The sequence below is a fragment of the Octopus sinensis genome, linkage group LG2 (assembly GCF_006345805.1).
Source record: "Octopus sinensis linkage group LG2, ASM634580v1, whole genome shotgun sequence".
NCBI classification, from domain to species: domain Eukaryota; kingdom Metazoa; phylum Mollusca; class Cephalopoda; order Octopoda; family Octopodidae; genus Octopus; species Octopus sinensis.
In genome coordinates this window covers 197,483,228-197,506,674 of record NC_042998.1, presented here as the reverse complement: position 1 = coordinate 197,506,674, position 23,447 = coordinate 197,483,228, and the positions used below count along the sequence as shown (strand labels likewise).

The 23,447-nt window shown below is 39.7% G+C and overlaps 1 protein-coding gene across 2 annotated transcripts in view; it reads left to right on the top strand.

The window, feature by feature from the left end:
- LOC115228934 (adenylate kinase) overlaps window positions 1-23,447 on the top strand; it is a 69,555-nt gene that overhangs the window by 192 nt on the left and 45,916 nt on the right. For both annotated transcript variants that reach the window (XM_029799386.2, XM_036500672.1), the window contains exon 1: window positions 1-253. This exon is cut by the window's left edge. In XM_029799386.2, coding sequence (XP_029655246.1) covers window positions 248-253 — 6 coding nt within the window. In that variant the 5' untranslated portion in view covers window positions 1-247. The remainder of the gene's footprint in view (window positions 254-23,447) is intronic.

Below are 23,447 nucleotides of genomic sequence, written 5' to 3'. Positions count from 1 at the left end.
TATTCGAGTGTCAGCATCCCAGAAGGTCGACACAGAACAGACTCGTACCAAGACACAGATACACACAACAACCTGTACGCACACGTATCTATCTATCAATCTATCAATCTATCTAAATACACTCGATCGATCGGAGGAAGATAAAAGGATAGAGAGAAGAGGGGAAGAAAAAAAACGTGAAGAGTAAGAAAATAGCAATAAAACAACACTACAGCAACATCAACAAGTGCAATAACTTCAGTCGACAATGCCAGTAAGTAAACATACTCACTCACTCCCTCTTTTTTCCTCATCCATCCATCCATCTATCTTTCTATCATTAATGTCTATTTACCTACCGTTCATTCATCAATTTGCCTTCTTTTTGTCTCTGCATACGCCTATTTTCTTCTCTCTTACCTATTTCCTTCTCAATACACACTCACGCCCGATTTTTTTTCTTTTATACCAGATTCACAACTTCATCTTCTTCACCATAAAATCAATCATCTTACTCGAGATGGGGGGGCTTTTTTCTTCCCCCCACCCCTTAATACATCCTTCCTAGCTTTCAGAATCCTTTATTTACATTCTATTAAATGTGCAACAATGTCACGTGTATGTATCATTTGTGCACAGATTGTGCCACGAAAGTGTGTAAAATGCCATTTTTTTAAATACTAGGCACGTTTGTATAGAATCCATTCAGTTATGACATAATTGCATGAGATAGAACTGTTATGCAATGGTGTATGACATGTTTATGTTTGCATTATGTGTGTATATATATGTATATATATAAGGCGACAGAAGAAGGGGAATTGTCCTTGTTTTGTATGTCCTGTACTCTATTTTTTCTTGTTTAAGAAAAATGTCCATTTCCTTGGTTTTGTGTTTATGTTTTCGTTTCTCATTGTGTTCGACGTTTTATTATTTTTTTTGGTGTCCTGTACCCATATATGCATGTATATATACATGTAGAGGTAGGTACGTACATATATGTATGTATATATGCATATGTTTTATTTATTAATTTATATATATATATGTATATATAATGCCCCACTTGAAGATTAATGTGTATAATTGTTGGGTGAAATGCATGTAGAGGTGTGTGTATATATGTACGTATATACAGCTGTTACAGGAATATAGACACACACACACACACACGCACACACAATGTATATGATATGGGATATGTGTGTGCGTGAGCAAAAGTATTAACAGAGTGGTTGAAACAGCTATTTATACACATCCTTTTCACAGACATTTGTATGTGTATACATACTTGTGTCTAGCGACATCTCAACCATGGCCGTCCCCACTGCTAAAATGCACAAAAGATACACAGATAAACACAGTGGTGGGAAGAGCGGAAACTGTAAGAACCACAGCTGGTCGATAAGGTATGGCAATTGCCGATTGATAAATTTTCCTCTTCATATCTAGTAGACACGCCCCGACAGATTATGGAAGCACCAAAGTTATTCCCAATGCCTGATTCACTTCAGGTGCAAAAGGTGTTGTTGTCATAGGGCCCTGCTTGAAAAGGTTGAACATTTGCAAGTTGCTCTTGTCATAAGTAGATTTATATTATTTCATTTACTGTTATTTAGTATTAAATAAATTTTAAAAAAGAACCGCCTGGAAAAACCGTTATGTTTGATATAGTTTCGGGATCTGGCCTAGAGGACACCTGAAACAAAATCGAATGCTTAATCTATAACCTTACATTCAGTATTTATTATATCTTAAAGAAGTCTTTAAAGCTAAATAATGGAAGAAGCACCAGTGGAAGGCTATGTTTAGGGCATGAGTTGGCCCTAACCTGGCCTTGCACGTCACCAGGGGCACAATATTCAACTCACAAGTGGCTTGATCTACCCAACCGGTAAATAATTGTAGTACTTAAGTGGCGCAACTCCTAACTGTTATCAGTAGGAGAGTATGATGCTGCTACTGTTTTAGTCAACTTGAGTTGCAGCAGCTGTGAGTTGCTTTGAGAACTTTGGTCCGCAGCTGGTGATAACCATCTCTTCCATGCAGTGCCACCAAAATTCAATTAAGGGTATTAGCCTTAACTTACGCTTTTATGCAGACACTCTGAGCGTGTGTGTATGTGTGTGCGTGCGTGTATAAGTACCAGCGACCAGTTACATAATCCTGTATAGATTTTGTATATACATTCGTAACAAACGCATCCTTAGCAGTGTATTTGTGTGTGCGTGCGAGTGGGGGCGCGTACATGCATGCGTATAATGCCTCACCCATAAAAGGCCACATGTTTGGAGGACCAACACGGAATGTCTGTATGCATTGCAGTCCCATCAACTCCGCGCTGAAGCGCTTTTTGTCCTTTGTATCCCAAGGTGTACTCATCTATCTATTGGTGGGTTGAAAATCCATTTGGCCGAGTTTACAAAGGCGGAGCTTCTGTTGATGAGATCGTTGGCAAATTCCGTGCTGCATCTGCCGCAAAAAAAAAAAATAATAATAATAATTAATTAAATACTGGGGCTTGCTTCTCACCTGAGGAGGACCCATTGCAGAGAATTAGCAAACTTATTCCTTGCTCATGTCAGAAATAAAAAGCAAGTGGTTATAGTCGAAATCGAATTTACGACCACATACACAGTATCTATCTATCTATCTATCTATATATATATATATATATATTATATATATATATATATATATACGTGCTCATATGCAAGCTTATGCTTATGTATACACACAGATGTAGGTACATATACATGCATTTGTGTATAGACATGATATATATATATGTATGTATGTATATGTATAGTGAATTTTATATATGTGTATGTGTAGGTTTGTGTGTGTAAGTATGTATATAGACCCCTATTCATAGATCTATAGACATATGTATCCGTATATGTACATGCATACATCTATAGTCACACACGTATGTCTGTGTATGCCTGCATTCAACAGGCTGACGCGCATACATACATACATACATACATACATACATACATACATACATATACTGGCATGTAACTCTCTGTGTGTGTGTGTGTCAGTAGATTCTCTCTGAAAATAGCTTTTCACATTGCGTTGGTCCAAAAAAGGAGGTCTTGAGTTGAAAGTGGTTGGGTTCCGTATCTGCTGTCTTTTTTGTCACTGTCTGTCTGTCTGTCTGCCTCTGCTTTCATTTATTTATCTGTCTGTCTGTCTATCTTTCTATCTCACCAACTCTAAGTATGCGTATGTGCGTGCGTGTGAATCGGTATGTGCAGTCGCGTGAACGTGTACACATTGCATCAAAGTGTCTTCCTCGATGCGTCTGCTGCGTGTGTATATGTGCATGTCTAAACTTTACATGCATATATGTTTTTGTGTTTTTTTCTATCGACATACACCCCTCCCCCTCTCACCAACCTTCTCCCTCTCCACCCCCCTCACACTAAGGTTCCTCCTCTCTTTTACTATCTCACCCCCTCCTTTCTCTCATTTAGTTACGAAATCTGTTATAACCACGAGTGTCATCCGTCTCCGTACAACCACCACCTCCACCACCGAGCCAATGAGGGAGCCTCTACGCGAGCGTTCGGCCGACTAGAAACAGCAGGCAAATCTAGCTTTTTAGAAAGGGATGCATTGGAAGATGGGGTCCTAGATTCCACTGCACATTGGATAAATGGGATTGGTACGAGTAGAATGCTTAGATCAGAGTCTGCTTGAAAAGGGCTAGCCTAGGGCTAAACAGCGCCAACATGATCATCACTAATATGGCCACAAGAATCTCTGCTATAACCACCCCTACAACTTCCATACAATTATCATTGTCATTATCACAATTATAACAATCACTACCATAACTACTAGTCATTATCACAACCACCGCCACCACCACCATCTTGTCTGCATGCTTAGTAAATTAAAAAGCAAAACATTTAAGTATGGTTGTTGAATCATTTATTAGCCTTAGCCATAACCATGGAAACCAGCTCTCTCCCACCTCGGAGCTGTTGTTGTTGTTGTTGTTGTCTAATGCTAGGTCCTAACATCACTGGATGATGAGAGCACAATTCATTTATCTAAGGTAACAAAAGGACAATTCTTATTTGTATTTTGAAGAGGAGAGGACGACAGTTGTCTCTTTTTCAGGGGTCTCTGTTATGGTGAGAAGAAGGGAGGAAGTTACCTTTAACCAGAAGATCTGACCCAGCACTAAGGGCACTCGGAACAAATGTTGATTCTCTGCTTATCTGAATGTCAGATTATTGTCCCTTATTAATAGCTGTTGATCTCTTAATTTACATGTGCACCAGAACACACTCTTTCATTGCCCTGTTTAATTGCCCTCATTTTGTTGGGTATCAGGAGTAACAGAAATAAAAAACCTTGGTCCAAAAAAGGAGGTCTGGGTTGAAAGTCGTTGGGTTTCATATTTCCTGTCTTTTTTGTCACAGTCTGTCTGCTTCTCTGTTTAAGTATCTGTCTATCTTTCTATTTCACTAATAGTCTTTAGTTGTGAGTGTTAATTTCCTCATTTACATAAGTATCAAATGGTACTCTCTGAAGTAAAGGTGTTAATCTCTAAATTTACAGATGTACTAAATTCATCATCATCATCATTTAACGTCTGCTTTCCATGCTAGCATGGGTTGGACGGTTCAACTGGGGTCTGGGAAGCCCGAAGGCTGCACCAGGCCAGTCAGATCTGGCAGTGCTTCTACAATTATTCTCAGCGAAAGATTTTAATCCTTTCCTTTACAAAGTGATCCAAGTGACCTATATTTGTCTTTAACTGCTCAAAACAACATACACCGTTCCTTCAGCTGTTGGTTCCCCCACACTAATCCTTAATTGTATTTCAAGTAAGGGTATTTTTATTCCAATTGTCCTCACATGTCTAAACTGATGAAACCACTCAGCTATTTATTATTCCAGAAGTCATTTGGAAACAAACGCTCACACCTAAATGGAGAATAGGCTTCTATACAGTTTCCATCTGCCAAATTTCACTCACAGGGCATTGGTTAGTCAAAGGCTTTAGTAAAAGGCACTTGCCCAAGATGCCACTCATTGTGATTGAACCAAAACCTTGTAGTTACAAAGTTAACTTTACAACACGTTCTCAATAATATCAGGTGATATAATTATTCTAATGCTACTGCCAATTACATAGGGTTATATAAACATTCTAATAGTTAAGCCCATTGTCAACCCTATAAAGTTATATAACAGCTATCATCCTTGTTGTCAAAAAATCTACTTATTGCTCTAACAGATAGCCTTGTTTTTGGCATGAGAGAATCGAACAGCTTTATGAAACAGTATAAATACAACAAAATAACCCAGTGTTGAAACCACAAGGAACCCAGTACCACAATGTGTTTAACTAGAAGCTTTCTGATTGGTCATTACTTCACTACATATATTGATAGATTTCCCCTCAAATCCTCACTGTTGACTGCATAAATGCTGAGAAAATATTAAGTCATTGACTAATATTGTTTTGTTGTTTTTTTATTCTGCATGTTTATTTATAGTTAGCTTTTGAATATTCTCAGTATTATACTAATATTAATTAACCTATTCATTTCTAGTTTACTCCTATGATACATTAACATTACCAGTGATTGTCCACAGGCAACTTTTAAATGACCCTTTAGCTTTGTGAACAGTGACCTAGAAAACATTTTGTAACCAGAGACACCTAGTCTTAAGACAAATGATACACCTCTCACTTGACAGTCTAATCACGTCCACTGGTGCCGTGACACAGATAGTAAACATTGCACAAATTTAATGTCATTTATTTGCACCTCGACAGTACATGCCTTGCTTGACAATCCAGTCTTGTTCAATAGCACCAAGATAGATGCAGTTGTTTGACTTGTTAGAAACAGCAACTGAATCTCTTAGAACCACACTTATACTATCTTTAAAAAAAGGACACGTTAGATATTGTAGTAATAGATACTGTATCTTTGGATAAAAGAGGGTCATGGAAGGAATTGATGTGGGGTTAACAACTGCATATTTCACAAACATTTAAAAACAATATCATAATCATCATTAGATGTCCGCTTTCCATGCTGGCATGGGTTGGACGGTTTCACTGAGGGCTGGCAAACCAGATGGCTGCACCAGGCTCCAATCTGATCTGGCAGGGTTTCTACAGCTGGATGCCCATCCTAACGCCAACCACTCCGAGAGTGTTGTGGGTGCTTTTATGTGTCACCTGCATGAGGGCCAGTTTGGTGGTACTGGTAAACGGCCACGCCCAAATGGTGCTTTTTATGTGCCTCCTGCACAGGAGCCAGTCCAGCGGCACTGGCGACGACCTCGCTCGAATGTTTCACATGTCACCAGCACAAGTGCTAGTAAGGCAACACGGTAACGACCACACTCGAATGGTGCTTCTTACGTGTCACTGGCACGAAGGCCAGCTTGTTTAGAAAATTTAAAAAAAGAGATGATTATATATTTATCCTACATCTATTGTCCTCTCATCATCAGAGCTATCTACCTATAGGAGATCATTACTGTGAACTTCTTTGTTGAAATTCCGTTATCTATTTCTAATTGTAAGGTGACCTGAAGCAATTTTAAAATAATTAACCTGTCTCCCACAAACAATAAAACTCCTTCAAAGTATATAAACTCACAATTCTTGAACCCCGACCCCCACATTGCTCTTCTATTTATTATAACTAAAGGTAACTTAAGGTGGCAAGCTGGCAGAAACGTTAGCACGCCGGGCGAAATGCTGTAGCCGTATTTTGTTACGTTGTGAGTTCAAATTTCGCCACAGTCGACTTTGCCTTTCATCCTTTCGAGGTCGATTAAATAAGTACCAGTTACGCACTGGGGGTCGATGTAATCGACTTAATCCCTTTGTCTGTCCTTGTTTGTCCTCTCTGTGTTTAGCCCCTTGTGGGTAGCAAAGAAATAGGTATTTCGTCTGACGTTACGTTCTGAGTTCAAATTCCGCCAAGGTCAACTTGGCCTTTCATCCTTTCGGGTCGATAAATTAAGTACCAGTTATGCACTGGGGGTCGATATAATCAACTTAATCCGTTTGTCTGTCTTTGTTTGTCCTCTCTTTGTTTGGCCCCTTGTGGGTAGTAAAGAAATATATAACTAAAACTAACTTCCTACCTGTTTATGACAACCCATAATTGCTAAGACTGCTTCATAAAATGTTTCCCTTTTAGAGCTTGAATGGAATTCAGCCCTAAGTAATGGTTCACCTTTTACATGGTACACACATACCTTTACTTCTAACATACTGAACTCCCTTACATTAACACAAATATACAACACACAAACACTCACACACACCAAGTCTTTTGTCCTCTAACCCTTATTTTCCCTACTATTGATATCATCTCTGCTCATTTCAACATCTACAGACTCTGGACCCTAATTATATTAAGTTATTACAATTCTCTATCTCTCTCTTCTCTCATACAAAACTATTTGTAAAAAATATTTTTTACATGAGAAGCAGGGGCTCTCCTCCACCTCCTCCAGGAACTCCATATGCATGTCTTTAACAACTCCACCACCCCAGTAAAATCAAATGACTAAACCTGCTGTAATTTAACATAATCCCTTAATCATTGTTTATCTCACATTGATAGAACAGTAAGACTTAAATATTCAACAACTCTTCCTGCCTTCCTTATCTTCAGACTTTACAAAAGCTACAAGTTTTCCTCTTGCCTTTCCTTGTCCTCAGTCAACCTATGTAAAAAAAAAAATAAACTACTAGCCCTCACTTCTCTCTCACTCTCTCTCTCTCTCCCTTGTACTCTCATTATCCTCAGAGTAACACATAACACAAATCTGCAAACTGCCAAGTTTCACACCAAATAGGTGATGTGTGCTACTCATCGGGTCCTATTTATAAATTCTTTAAAAATTACCTGAAAACTAAAAGTACCCAGCTGCTTTGCCTTTTTCTTAGTCATGAGTTTCCTGTGGCTTACAAAAGTCCCTGAGGTAAATTAAAGAACAGATGTGCAATTTCTGAAGGGATCTGATAAAACTGATATAAAACAGGGAAGAGCAGATAGTGAAAAGTTTAGAGTAATGGGTGTAGTTGTTATACCTGTATAGGTGTGCATGTAAGGGTTATTATAGTTAAATGTAATAGACAGAGCTATGTCTATGTAGGTATGTTTTATATATGTGTATATATGAAAGTATACATGAAAGTGAAAGAGATAGGCTAATGAATAACAGTTTTATATTTGTGTTGTGCATGTGTGTGTGTCTGAAAATAATTGAGTAAGAAATAGAGTAATCTATATGGTTTGTATACGTAAGTGTGTATGTGAGAGAAACATCTAAATATTTTTTACATATACATTTTTGGCATTAAGGTTTGGTGAAATTGATATTCAAGTAGTTTGATGATTACATTTCGTGTATATGAATTCGTTAAATTAGTTAATAATATATTTAATAGAGGCCTCGTGCCAATGGTAAAATTTAATATAAGAAAAATGTTAAAAAAGATAACTAGAGATGACTAAGTCAGTGAAGGGTTTCGGAGATTAGTAAGCGAGAAATATCTGGTGAAGAAAAATATTAGTCAATTCATCATCATCATCATCATCATCATCATCATCATCATCGTTTAACGTCCGCTTTCCATGCTAGCATGGGTTGGACGATTTGACCAAGGGCTGGCGAACCAGATGGTTGCACCAGTCTCCAATCTTGATTTGGCAGAGTTTCTAGAGCTGGATGCCCTTCCTAATGCCAACCACTCCGAGAGTGTAGTGGATGCTTTTACATGCCACCGGCACGGGGGCCAGTCAGGTAGTACTGGCAACGACCTCGCTCGAATCTTTTTACACATGCCACCGGCACAGGTGCCAGTAAGGTGATTCTGGTAACGATCACGCTAAAATGGTGTCTTTTACGCACCACTGGCATGGATGCTGCATAAATACATACATCATCATCGTTTAACGTCCGCTTTCCATGCTAGCATGGGTTGGACGATTTGACCAAGGGCTGGCGAACCAGATGGTTGCACCAGTCTCCAATCTTGATTTGGCAGAGTTTCTAGAGCTGGATGCCCTTCCTAATGCCAACCACTCTGAGAGTGTAGTGGGTGCTTTTTACATGCCACTGGCACAGGGGCCAGTCAGGTGGTACTGGCAATGACCTCACTCGAATCCTTTTACACATGCCACCAGCACAGGTGCCAGTAAGGTGACTTTGGTAACGATCACAGTCAATTACAAATATTATTTTCATTTTCCAGTGAATATGAAAGATAATTTTAAACATGTTTCAGCTTTATTCTGTTTTCATCAGCAAAGTTTAGACTTCACTGTATTTATTGAAATAATGAGGAAATAATTAGTTGGTGTAGAAAAATAGAATTGTTTAGAATAATAAATTGCATTAGCACAAAACCCTGCATTTTAGAGAGGGCTCTATGTCAACAGAATTGACCTAAATACATGACTGGTATTGATTTTGTGACCATTTTTTTTATCAGAGAAATGAATGTTAAATAAGACTTTGGCATGATTTAATGTTGTGATGACATTTTCCTTTCTTAATATTTTCAAAGTAACGAACATAGACAGTAATTAGTGTTCACAACTTAAAAGTTATTCATAACTTTAGATCATCATCATCATCATCATCGTTTAACGTCTGCTTTCCATGCTAGCATGAGTTGGACGATTTTGACTGAGGGCTGGTGAACCAGATGGCTACACCAGGCTCCAATCTTGATCTGGCAGAGTTTCTACAGCTGGATGCCCTTCCTAACGCCAACTACTCCGAGAGTGTAGTGGGTATTCAGGGGAAATATATACATGTATACATGTGCACACACACACACATGATAAAGAATAAAATTATGTTTCAAGCTGCTGCCTCATCAGACTAGGGCTTATCCTGGTTAGTGAAGCATATAAATCACTACGGATGGGTTACCAGTTTGTTGTAAGGTTAAATCTCTAATCCACCCAGCTACTACTGCTACACATTTTCACCTGAGTAGTCCAGAGCAGTTTTAAATGAAGTATGTTACTCAAGGACACATGCTCTCCTGTCCAGAGACTGAAGACATGACATTACAATAGAGAGATAGAGAATCAAACTAATACTAGGTGTAGAATTTAAGTTCCTCTTGGAAATGAAAGTGAGGGTGAATGTCCTCTCTTCCTGTGAATTTGTTAAAAGGTGAGTGGTTATGGCAAAAATGGTTAGAGTGGATGAGATTACTGTAGCTTAGCAAAGTACAGGTTCAAAAGAGAGCACTTGCCTTTGGCAGTCACAGTGATCATGGATTTGTGCAGTTCTCCCACTGACACTAAACAGAGATCCTCCTGTATCAAGAAAGTAGTATCAATTATGTCTGGACACATAAGAGGTGCAGCAACATCAAAGGAAGATTAACCATGAAGATAGCTTTCGTCTGTGACAGATGCACAGGGGCAATAAACACCACAGATGCTCAGAAAACAGATTCCATCACATGCCAGGGGGAGAAACTAGAAGTAGTTGATAGCTTCCGCTACCCAGGTGACCAAGTCTGTTGTTGGGGTGGATGCTCAGAGAGTGTTACCACTAGAATAAGAATAGCCTGAGCAAAGTTCAGAAAGCTTCTATCCCTACTGGTGACAAAGGGCCTCTTACTCAGAGTGAAAGGTAGATTGTATGATGCATGTGTGCAAATTGCCATGCTTCACAGCAGTGAAACATGGGCTGTGACTGCTGAAGACATGCGTAGGCTTGAAAGAAATGAAGCTAGCATGATCCGCTGGATGTGTAATGTCAGTGTGCATACACGACAGAGTGTAAGTGCCCTGAGAGAAATGCTGGACATAAGAAGCATCAGATGTGACATGCAAGAGAGACGTTTGTGTTGGTATGGTCATGTACTATGGATGGATGAGGAGAGCTGTGTGAAGAAGTGCCAATCCCAAGCAGTGGAAGGAATCCAGGATAGAGGTAGACCCAGGAAGACAGGGATGAGGTGGTGAAGCAGGACCTTTGAATATTGGGCCTCACAGAGGCAATGATGTAAGACCAAGACCTCTGGAGGTATGCTGTGACTGAGAAAACCCAGCAAATAAAGTGAGTTCACAGCTGTAACCTACACTAGTGTTGCATAACCAGCCCACTCAAAAAGTACCTTGGACCGTAGGGCAACATGCCATGCTTGAGGAGACCTATTGAGTCAAGTATATCAACAGCAAAATCAAAATCAAAATCAAATCAAATCACAGTCAAATGGAAGTTGTAGTTGTGGTCCCCTTGTCAGTGGCACATAAAAAGCATTATCCGAATGTGGCCAATGCCAGTGCCACCTCAACTGGCTCCTGTGCCGGTGGCACATAAAAAGCACCATCTGAACATGGTCAATGCCAGCCCCCTCTGACCCCTATGCCGGTGGCACATACAAAGCACCCACTACACTATCGGAGTGGTTGGCGTTAGGAAGGGCATCCAGCTGTAGAAACACTGCCAGAGCATACTGGAGCCTGGTGCAGTCTCCTGGCTTCCCAGACCCCAGTCGAACCGTCCAACCCATGCCAGCATGGAAAACGGACGTTAAATGATGATGATGATGTATTTATATGTAACGTATACTTTTTATTTCATTCCTTACTCTTTCCCTTTCATTTTACCTCTTCCTCCTTATCCTCTTCCTACACCATCATCATCATCATCATCATCGTTTAACGTCCTTTTTCCATGCTAGCATGGGTTGGACGGTTTGACCGGGGTCTGGGAAGCCAGGAGGCTGCACCAGGCTCCAGTCTGATCTGGCAGTGATTCTACAGCTGGATGCCCTTCCTAACGCCAACCACTCCGTGAATGTAGTGGGTGCTTTTTATGTGCCATCTGCACAGGGGCCAGATGAGGCTGGCAAACGGCCACGATCGGATGGTACTTTTACATATCACCGACACAGATGCCAGTGACACATAAAAGCACCAACTGATCGTGGCCGTTTGCCAGCCTCATCTGGCCCCTAACTTGTCTTTGTAATAATGTCTCCTTCAACCAACACATCATCATCATCATTAAGGCATTGAGCTGGCAGAATTGTTAGCACACTGGGCAAAGAGGATTAGCAGCATTTCACCCATCTTTACATTTTGAATTAAAATTCCTCAGTGGTTGATTTTGCTTTTCATTGTTTCAGGGTCGATAAAATAAGTACAAGATTAGCACTGGGGTTAATGTAATCAATTTAACCCCTCTCCTGAAACTGTTGGTCTCGTGCCAAAATTTCAAGCCATTAGTAGTAGTAGTAGTAGTAGTAGTAGTAGTAGTAGTAGTTCTTTGTATAAACACACAGACAGACAGATCAAATATTGCTTATTAATTATTACAAACTTTTAATGTCAAAAGCTCTGTTTGGCATTTGGCACAGTTACAAGAGTCTGTAGATTTTGCCAGATTATGAACTCGTTTGCTATGACTGAGATCATCTGAGTTAGTCTCAGTTGAATGACAAATTGGCACGAGAGAATCTCTTATGGGTGGCAGAACTGGGACAGAATTAGAAGTCATAGTCACAAGATAACATGGTTTATCATATGTTAACTCTTGACTGCAAAAGTTTTCACGACTTTTCTTTAAATCTCATTGATATTATAGGCGGCGAGCTGGCAGAACGTTATCACGCCGGGCGAAATGCGTAGCCGTATTTCGTCTGTCTGCACGTTCTGAGTTCAAATTCCGCCGAGGTCGACTTTGTCTTTCATCCTTTCGGGGTCGATAAATTAAGTGCCAGTTACGCACTGGGGTCGATGTAATCGACTTAATCCGTTTGTCTGTCCTTGTTTGTCCCCTCTATGTTTAGCCCCTTGTGGGTAGTAAAGAAATAGGTATTTCGTCTGCCATTACGTTCTGAGTTCAAATTCCGCCGAGGTCAACTTTGCCTTTCATCCTTTCGGGGTCGATAAATTAAGTACCAGTTACGCACTGGGGTCGATATAATCGACTTAATCCATTTGTCTGTCCTTGTTTGTCCCCTCTATGTTTAGCCCCTTGTGTGTAGTAAAGAAATAGGTATTTCGTCTGTCTGTACGTTCTGAGTTCAAATTCTGCCGAGGTCGACTTTGCCTTTCTTCCTTTCGGGGTCGATAAATTAAGTACCAGTTACGTACTGGGGTCGATATAATCGACTTAATCCATTTGTCTATCCTTGTTTGTCCCCTCTATGTTTAGCCCCTTGTGGGTAGTAAAGAAACTGATATTATTGTGTGCCCATAGGAATCCAAATTGAACAAGTAGACCTATCATACACAGGCAGTTGGTCAAAGCAGAATATATATATGATCTACACTACCAGTGCATCAGCTTATTTAGGAACCATTCTGTAGAGATAGACATAGTATAAGTGTGCAGTTTTATAGTTTTTGCAGAAACAGAACAAAAATAAATCTAACAGCAAGAAAAGCTAGAGTAAGTGGTAAGTGTACAAACTAACAGGATGTTAATCTGTACTAAATTTAAGTCAACAGTAACAGTTTTAATGGATAATGCAAATACAAGTGTAACAGTATGTACCAACTGACTAAAAGTAAATATACAATCTAAAAGTACATATGGATAGACCAAATATAACCTTACAGTGCAACACTGTGTAAAGTTACATCATGTATAAGTGTAAAGATAGAACAAGATTAAGAGTTACACTATAAACTGATACATCTAAGGTAAGTGTAAAATTTTAAAGTATTTTAAGTGTATCAGACTGCCAGAAGAGAATGTGCACAATGATCAAGATTAATTTAAGGGATATATTTCTTTATTGCCCACAAGGGGCTAAACACAGAGGGGACAAACAAGGACAGACAAACGGATTAAGTTGATTACATCAACCCCAGTGCATAACTGGTACTTAATTTATCGACCCCAAAAGGATGAAAGGCAAAGTCGACCTCGGTGGAATTTGAACTCAGAACGTAACAGCAGACGAAATACCCGCTAAGCATTTCGCCCGGCGTGCTAACGATTCTGCCAGCTCGCCGCCTTAATTTAAGGAATATGTGTAGATAGACTAATACTAAGTTCACATGTATAATGCAGCAGTTTGTAACAATAGATCGAATATTAGTGTATAATATAACAATGCATATAGATTGATCAATGATAAATGTTTAATATATCGCTATTTATAGGTGGGCCAAGTATAGGTGTACCAAATATTTGTATTGACAGAAAGATGAAGACAAATTGTACAGTGTTTCGGTATGTAAAGATATATCCAGTGTAAATGTACAATTTAGCATTATATATTCCTTCACCAAAAGAAGGAGTTGCAGAAGGTTAAAGATAGATCAAAAACAAGTGTATAATCTAACAGTATGTGAACATAGATCTAATAACAGTGTATAGTGTATAAAGCCAGGGAAATGCACATATACAGTGCAACAGTATATACAAATAGTACAATTGAAAAAGGCGGCGAGCTGGCAGACACATTAGCACGCCAGGCGAAATGCTTGGCGGTATTTCGTCTGTCGTTACTTTCTGAGTTCAAATTCCGCCGAGGTTGACTCTGCCCTTCATCCTTTCGGGGTCGATAAATAAAGTACCAGTTTTGCATTGGGATCGATGTAATCGACGTAATCCTTTTGTCTGTCCTTGTTTGTCCCCTCTGTATTTAGCTTCTTGTGGGTAGTAAAGAAATAGATATTTCATCTGTCGTTACGTTCCGAGTTCAAATTCCGCCCAGGTCGACTCTGCCTTTCATCCTTTCAGGGTCGATAAATAAAGTACCAGTTTCGCATTGGGGTCGATGTAATCGACTTAATCCGTGTGTCTGTACTTGTTTGTCCCCTCTGTGTTTAGCCCCTTGTGGGTAGTAAAGAAATAGGTATTTCGTCTGCCGTTACGTTCTGAGTTCAAATTCCGCCGAGGTCAACTTTGCCTTTCATCCTTTCGGGGTCGATAAATAAAGTACCAGTTATGCGCTGGGGTCAATGTAATCGACTTAATCCGTTTGTCTGTCCTTGTTTGTCCCCTCTGTATTTAGCTCCTTGTGGGTAGTAAAGAAATAGATATTTCATCTGTCGTTACGTTCCGAGTTCAAATTCCACCGAGGTCGACTTTGCCTTTCATCCTTTCGGCGTCGATAAATGAAGTACCAGTTGCGTACTGGGTCGATGTAATTGACTTAATCCTTTTGTCTGTCCTTGTTTGTCCCCTCTATGTTTAGCCCCTTGTGGGCAACAAAGAAATATATAGTACAACTGAAAGTGAATAACATATGAGTATATACTGATAGATCACATGTATATGTGCAATGAAACTACATGTAGAGATGTATCACTAATAAACGTACAGTAAATCACTATGCACAATCAGTGTAAGTGTGTATGATATAACAATATAATGTAAAGCCAAGAGTAACTATATCTCAAATAGCCCAAGGAGAAAAGTGCAGTGTAATGATAAGAGCAGGTTGTCCAACCGTCAGCGTACAATTTTTTCAGTTTGTGCAGATAAGCTAAGAGTAAACGAGAGAGTGAGTATAAATAGATATGTATAAAGATATCTACAGACCATGCCAAATATACATTGTGGGAGTATGTATAATCTGGCCAAGAGTATATTCAGCTCTGTGTACAGATTTACAATACAAAGATTTTAGAGTAAGATTGTGTTCAAAAAGGCCGAAAATAAATGCACAATCAAACAGTATGTACAGATAGGTTAAGTATATATGTACAGTGTAATAGCATGTACATATATATATATATATATATTATAAAATGAGATAGGGGTTGAAAATTCAACCCACCATGGGATAATTTTCTAATTTTGTAGTATGTTTCTCCATTTTCTAATTTTGTAGTTATATATATATATATATATATATATATATATATATATATATATATATATATATATATAATATATATATATATATGGCGCATGAGTGGCTGTGTGGTAAGTAGCTTGCTTACTAACCACATGGTTCTGGGTTCAGTCCCACTGCGTGGCATCTTGGGCAAGTGTCTTCTGCTATAGCCTCGGGCCGACCAATGCCTTGTGAGTGGATTTGGTAGTATTATGTACAAGTTATATCAAATATAATCGTCGTCGTCATCATTAAATGATGATGATGATAATGATGACAAATGTAGTTGGGCAAAGTTTAAGGGTACAGTATCCCTTAACCCTTTAGCATTTAAACTGGCTTAATCCAACCAAAAATATTCTACTTGTTTTACGTTCAAAGAGGCCAGGTCTGGTTTCTCACACCTACCCTACATCATCATCATCATCATTGTCATTGTTTAACGTCCGCTTTCCATGCTAGCATGAGTTGGACGATTTTGACTGAGAGATGGCGAACCAGATGGCTGCACCAGGCTGCAATCTTGATCTGGCAGAGTTTCTACAGCTGGATGCCCTTCCTAATGCCAACCACTCCGAGAGTGTAGTGGATGCTTTTTACGTGCCACCGGCACGGGAGCCAGTCAGGCGGTACTGGCAATGACCTCGCTCGAATCTTTTTACACATGCCACTGGCACAGGTGCCAGTGAAGCGACGTTGGTAATGATCACACTCGAATGGTGCCCCTTTTACAAGCCACTGGCACAGGAGCCAATCAGGCAGTACTGGCAATGACCTCGCTCGAATCTTTTTACACATGCCACCGGCACAGGTGCCAGTAAGGCGACGTTGGTCATTCTAAAAAATAGATGCCTCATCAAAATTTCATAGCTACAAGATAATGCATGATTAATTCAGAGCAGTGTAAACAAATAAGCATAACATTTGACAGAATGATAAGAAAGCTAAAGGGTTAAAGAACACATTTACAGAACTGGTTGACAGAGATAAAAAAATTGGCAGTGTGTACAGATGTGTGAAATGCAAGTATGCAATGTAACATTTGTGAAGGTAGATCATGTACAAGTGCATTTTCACTTGAGTAGGTATAACAGTACATACATATCAACCAATGGTAACTGCAACAGATGTAACGATAAACCAATACTAAGTGGCCTATATAATAATTTGAGTGTGTGTGTGTAGGTAGGTAGGTAAGCAGGTAGGTGGTTGGGCTGCTTTGGTAGGTAGCTAGGTAAAAATGTTCTGTGTAAAATTCATTACAAATGGCCCAAGTGTGGAACCAAGAATAGATGTACAGGTTAACTTTGAGTATATTATGTAACAGTATATATAGATATTCCGAGAGTACCTGTATAATTTTATATACTGGTAAGACCAAGCCTAAATATGTACGGCATGACCAAAAGACAAGACAAGGTTTATAGTATACTAGTGTGTATAGTGAGTTAAAGTGTAATTTTACTTTTAGTCCCACAAAACTATGTGCAGAAATATCAAGAACAGTTATATATTCTCATGTATACAAATACATTTAGTATAAATGGTTCAACTTTACGTACATATATAGGCGTAGGTGTGGCTGTGTGGTAAGTAGCTTGCTTACAAACCACATGGTTCTGGTTTCAGTCCCACTGCGTGGCCCGTTGGGCAAGTGTTTTCTACTATAGCCTCGGGCTGACCAAAGCCTTGTGAGTGGATTTGGTAGACGGAAACTGAAAGAAACCTTTTGTATATATATGTATATATATATATGTGTGTGTGTGTGTATATGTTTGTGTGCCTGTGTTCGGCCCCGCCCAATATCACTTGACAACCGATGCTGGTGTGTTTATGTCCTCGTAACTTAGCAGTTCGGCAAAAGAGACTGATATAATAAGTACTAGGCTTACAAAGAATAAGTCCTAGGGTCAATTTGCTCGACTAAAGGCGGTGCTCCAGCATGGCCACAGTCAAATGACTGAAACAAGTAAAAGAGAATACATTTGGGCCATTTATGTTCAATCTTAGAACATTTCTATCTACCTGCTTACTTACCTACAACCTACCCACCCACCTACCAACCTACATAGCAGTCCAAACCTCACTCTCTCTCCCTCTCTCTCTCTCTCTCTCTCGCTATATATATAGCTATCATGTGGAGGTGCAATGGCCCAGTGGTTAGGGTAGCGGACTTGCGGTCGTAGGATCGCAGTTTTGATTCCCAGACTGGGCGTTGTGAGTGTTTATTGAGCGAAAACACCTAAAGCTCCACGAGGCTCTGGCAGGCGGTGGTGGCGATCCCTGCTGTACTCTTTCACCACAACTTTCTCTCGCTCTTTCTTCTGTTGGCCTGCTCGCTTAGCCAGCGGAGTGGCGTCATTTAAAGGCTAAAACAATGCAAAGCGCATTGTGACCAGCAATGTGTAGCAACATCTGATAGCCTGGTCAGTCACGGTGATAAAGCTATCACAATATTTAGAACTAGGCTAAATGTAAGCATTAGGTGTAACAGTACATACAGATAGACCACTTATAACAGCACAGCATGACTGTTTGTAGAAATTGACCAAGTTTACACACTCAGTGAAATAATATGCACAAACACAGGAGGTATGGATTAAAGCACAGCACTATGTACAGGATACAAAATGCAAGTTTACAAAATCACATTTTGTACAGAGTGAGAAGCTACAAGTATATATGCAGTGTAATAGTGTGTACAAGTAGACCATGTACAACATATCCCACTGTGCAGCTATACTATGCAAATGTGTATATTACAACAGTATGTAGAGATAGATGAAATTTAATTCACAATCAATCACCTGTAGTTACTACATCGCTATGTGCAGGTACCCCAATGGTACCCCGATGGTAAACACTCGAATGTTTTTATAGGAATGAAGTTTTTACAGAAAAGCTGCATGAGATATGTGTATTTGTGTCTACAAATACACGGCTGCCTGTCTACGTTGCAGCATTCCTGGTGTGCTACATATACTTCTTCTCGAGTTACCAATTGCTGTTATCCTGATACATTGGAAGATATTCTTTGAATACAAGCGATAATGATGTAGATGATGGAAATGGTTGTGGTGGTGGTTGTGGTTACTTTGTGTGTTAAGTATGATAGCGATGCTGTTAGTAGTGACAGTGAAGACAGCCATGAGGATGTTGGTTGTTTATGATGACGATGATGATGATTATGATGATGATGGATTGAGGTTTGGTGGTGGTTGCTACAATAGAATTCAGTTTAGTGACAATGACAATAATCATCATCATCGTTTAACGTCCGTTTTCCGCGCTAGCACGGGTTGGACAGTTCGACCGGGGTCTGATAAGCCATGGAGGCTGCACCAGGCTCCAGTCTTGATCTGGCAGAGTTTCTACAGCTGGATGCCCTTCCAAACGCCAACCACTCCACGAGTGTAGTGGGTGCTTTTTACGTGCCACCTGCACAGGTGCCAGGGGGTCCGGCATCGGCCACGATCGGTTGGTGCTTTTAACGTGCCACCAGCACGGAAGCCAGCCAAGGCAGCACTGGCAACGGCCACATTTGGATGGTGCTTTTTATGTGCCACCGGCACAGGAGCCAGTCGGGGCAGCACTGGCATCGGCCAAATGAGAATAATGGTGGTAATAATAATGATGATGGTAGCAACAATGATGCTGGTTGTATTGTTGGCAATGATTCACTGACCTCTGACCATCGTCACATGAATTCGGAGAGCAACAGAGGAGAGAAGGTTTTTGTTGTTGCACAACATCTCAGCATTAATCAAGCAGATTTCAGCTGAATGACTCGGTGTCAACTACAATCCATTGTTACAGGATACACCATTACCACTCTGTGGTTGAAGACCATTGTCAGCATTTTGACGAGCGATGATTAATTATTGTGCACGGCATTTTAATTTAGACGTGAACTTTTCCTGTCCTGTCTGTTTCTAGGTATCGGTAGATTTAGTTTGACTACACTGAATTTGCTAAAGTAAACTCAATGCAAACATGGTGACTACTGGTACTCTGCATCCCAGAACATTGTTTGGTGTACAGAACACTACTGGAGTTTAGGGGATTGGGTATTTAGTAAGGGCTAAAGTTTCATTAAATAACAATATGCACTTTTCACAACCTGTTACAATTTGAAATGTGCTCTATTATATTCTTCATAGTTTAGGCGATCTGGCAGAATCGTTAGCATGCCGGGCGAAATGCGTAGCCGTATTTCATCTGCCGTTACGTTCTAAGTTCAAATTCCGAGGTCGACTTTGCCTTTCATCCTTTCAGGGTCGATAAATTAAGTACCAGTTATGTACTGGGGTCGATGTAATTGACTTGATCCCTTTGTCTGTCCTTGTTTGTCCTCTCTGTATTTAGCCCCTTGTGGGTAGTAAAGAAATAGAAATAGGTATTTCGTCCTGCCGCTACATTCTGAGTTCAAATTCTGCCAAGGCCAACTTTGCCTTTCATCCTTTCGGGGTCGATAAATTAAGTACCAGTTACGCACTGGGGTCGATGTAATCGACTTGATCCGTTTGTCTGTCCTTGTTTGTCCCTTCTGTGTTTAGCCCCTTGTGGGTAGTAACGAAATAGGTATATACTACTACACTAGCTGTTAGCTCATCAATATGAGATGTTTGCAACTAATTTCGCTCTCGGTATATTCTCAGTTTGTGATGTAGCAACGCATGGACAGATTCTCCTCTCTCTCTCGCTCTCTCTCTCTCTCGCTCTCTCTCTCGCTCTCTCTCTCTCTCTCTCTCTCTCTCTCTCTCTCTCTCTCTCTTTCTCTTATGGCTTTGGCCTCACCGTCAACCCAAAGAAAACCAAAGTCTCATACTAACAAAATCTTCACAAGAAGTTCAGGCCATTTACTATCGTAGCCAAGGATCAGGCACTAAAGACAACAAAATTGCATAGTTTGGCAACACTCAAGAATCATCGACATTGGCAGCAAAAAAGGGATTTATCTGCTATTCTTAGACACGACCATCAGTGATATTAAGATCATCATCTTTAAGAATCAATAAATAATTTTGTGAATAACTGGCTATTCATGGTACACTCATCAGATAGATATCAATATATTCCATCGACTATATCGATATAATAGAGAAAATAGATTAAACTATATCAGCACTACTAACTAACCACCGTCACAACTAACGCCTCACCACTGCCATTAGCTCACCACTATTGCCATGTTACCACCATCACAACTAACACCTCACCACTACCATTAGCTCACCACTATTGCCATGTTACCACCATCACAACTAACACCTCACCACTACCATTAGCTCACCACTATTGCCATGTTACCACCATCACAACTAACGCCTCACCACTACTATTAGCTCACCACTATTGCCATGTTACCACTATCGCAACTACCATGTCACAACAACACATAACCATTACCACTAATTACATCTGACTACCATCACTACGACTACTTCACCACCACTAATACCACTGCTACTACTACTACTACTACTACTACTATCTCACCACTACCATGACAAGATCACTCAATAATAGCAACCGGTTACATCATTTGTTTCGTTTTTCCACTGTCTGGTTTTAAAGATAAAAGAAGCTATGCCTCCACCATCTCCATTACCTCTTTCTCTTTCCCAGCACCTCTTTCTCTAACTCACCTTAACCACCTCTCTTCCCCCTCTGCCCCTCACTACCTTTACCCACTGTCTTTTCTTCATAACATCTACCCTCCACCCCCAAATATCTCTTTACCTCTCCACTCTCACCACTGTCGTTCTACTTTCACTATCTTTCATCATCTCCACCTTCACAAGTTCCTCCACCTTCTCCACCACTGCATCACCCCTCCGTTGTACTACTCCCGTTACAACTGCTATCCGTAATCAGCATTATCATCAAAGTTACTCTTCTTCCATAAACTTTATTTGTTTTGTCTGTCAACAACAACAACTACATACAACATCAGAGAAAGCATGTTACTAAGAGAGCTTCTCTGTGGCCATTCATTCTGCAAGAAATATCAGTCATATTGCCCCCAAAATTCCTATCCAGCCATCTTAACCCTTTAGTATTCAGATTATCCTATCAAACATAATGCTTATTGATTCCCATTGATTTGAATTAATCATGCATTATCTCATATCTTCAAGATCTTGATGGTGTAATTACTTAATGTAGAATAACATTGTAGGGTAGGTGTGAGAGCCTGGATCTGGTCAGTTTGAACATAAAACAGATTAACTATTTTGGCTGGATATGGCCAGTTTAAATACTAAAGGGTTAAAAGGGAAAGGACACTTTGAATAGTGTAACCCTGTATACACTGACCAGAGCTGACTTGAGGCCAAACCCGCAAAAACAATTATATTGTTTCTTATAAAAGCACAGGGGTAGGGGAACGGTCAGTTATATCAACCCCAATTTGTTTATTAATTTATTTATTGATCCTGAAGAATGAAAGGCAGAGAAGGCTTCTGTGGGATTTGAACTTAGAATGCCAAGAACTGTAGTTAGTTATTACAAAGCATTATGTCCAATATTCCTACAATTCTGCCAAATGCCACTTGTAATAATAATAATTTGGTTTCAAATTTTGGCACAAGGCCAGCATTTTCGAGGGATGGGGGTAAGTCAATTACATTGACCCCCAAGGCTCAACTGGCACTTATTTTATTGACCCCGAAAGGATGAAAGGCAAAGTTAACCTTAATGTAATTTGAATTCAGAATGTAATGACGAATGAAATTCCACTAAACACTTTGCATGGCATGCTATAATAGTAATTAAGCATTATAGTAAATGATTCTAATTAAGCAAAAATGATTAAATAATATTACGGCAATGAACTTGCATAGCAAGTGACCTGATCTGAGATTGTGTGCTGGAACGAAAACAATTGCAGTGTGGAAGGTGTTTATAAGCCATTTAAGAAACACAAAAAAACCGTTAGATTCACTTCAGCATTTAAATTTAATTTGTCAAAATATTTTTTGTCGCTTTGAGACCGCGACCTGTTCACTGACAAAACTTTGTGCTGCATTTAAATGTTGAATAAATGATAATCAAGCATAAAAAATGGGATTTGTTTTATGGAGGAAATGGAAAAATATTTACTCACTTCCCTTGGATATGGATAACGAAAGGAATGTTAAGTTGCTGTCACTGAAAAATTAAAATGAGGCCACAGACTTGTGTCACTCTGGACTGCTCTTCACTGTTAGGCATTTTGCCACAAACAAGAGGCATGACTGAGTGGATATGAAATATTCAATAGCCAATATATGAATCACTACTGCAAGACAGACATGGCAACAAATGATTGAAGAATTGTTGAAGGCTTTAGTCACATTCTTCTGAATTATAACTGGGAGAGAAATTGAAGAAAACCACCCCAAAATCATCATCATGGATTTTGTGTCCAACCCATGCTACAGTTAAACAAATGACCAAAGAAATTGCTATATTGCAGAGAACAGACACTGGTGGACTGTTACCATAGTAGAAATGAGTTATAAGATTGTAGTGGACAGCATCATCATCATTGTTCGACCGTGGTCGAGACAATAAAATTTACTATGTTACGCCAGACCTCATAGCATTACGGAGGTCCTGTTGCTGGATGCCAGTATCCCTGGAGATT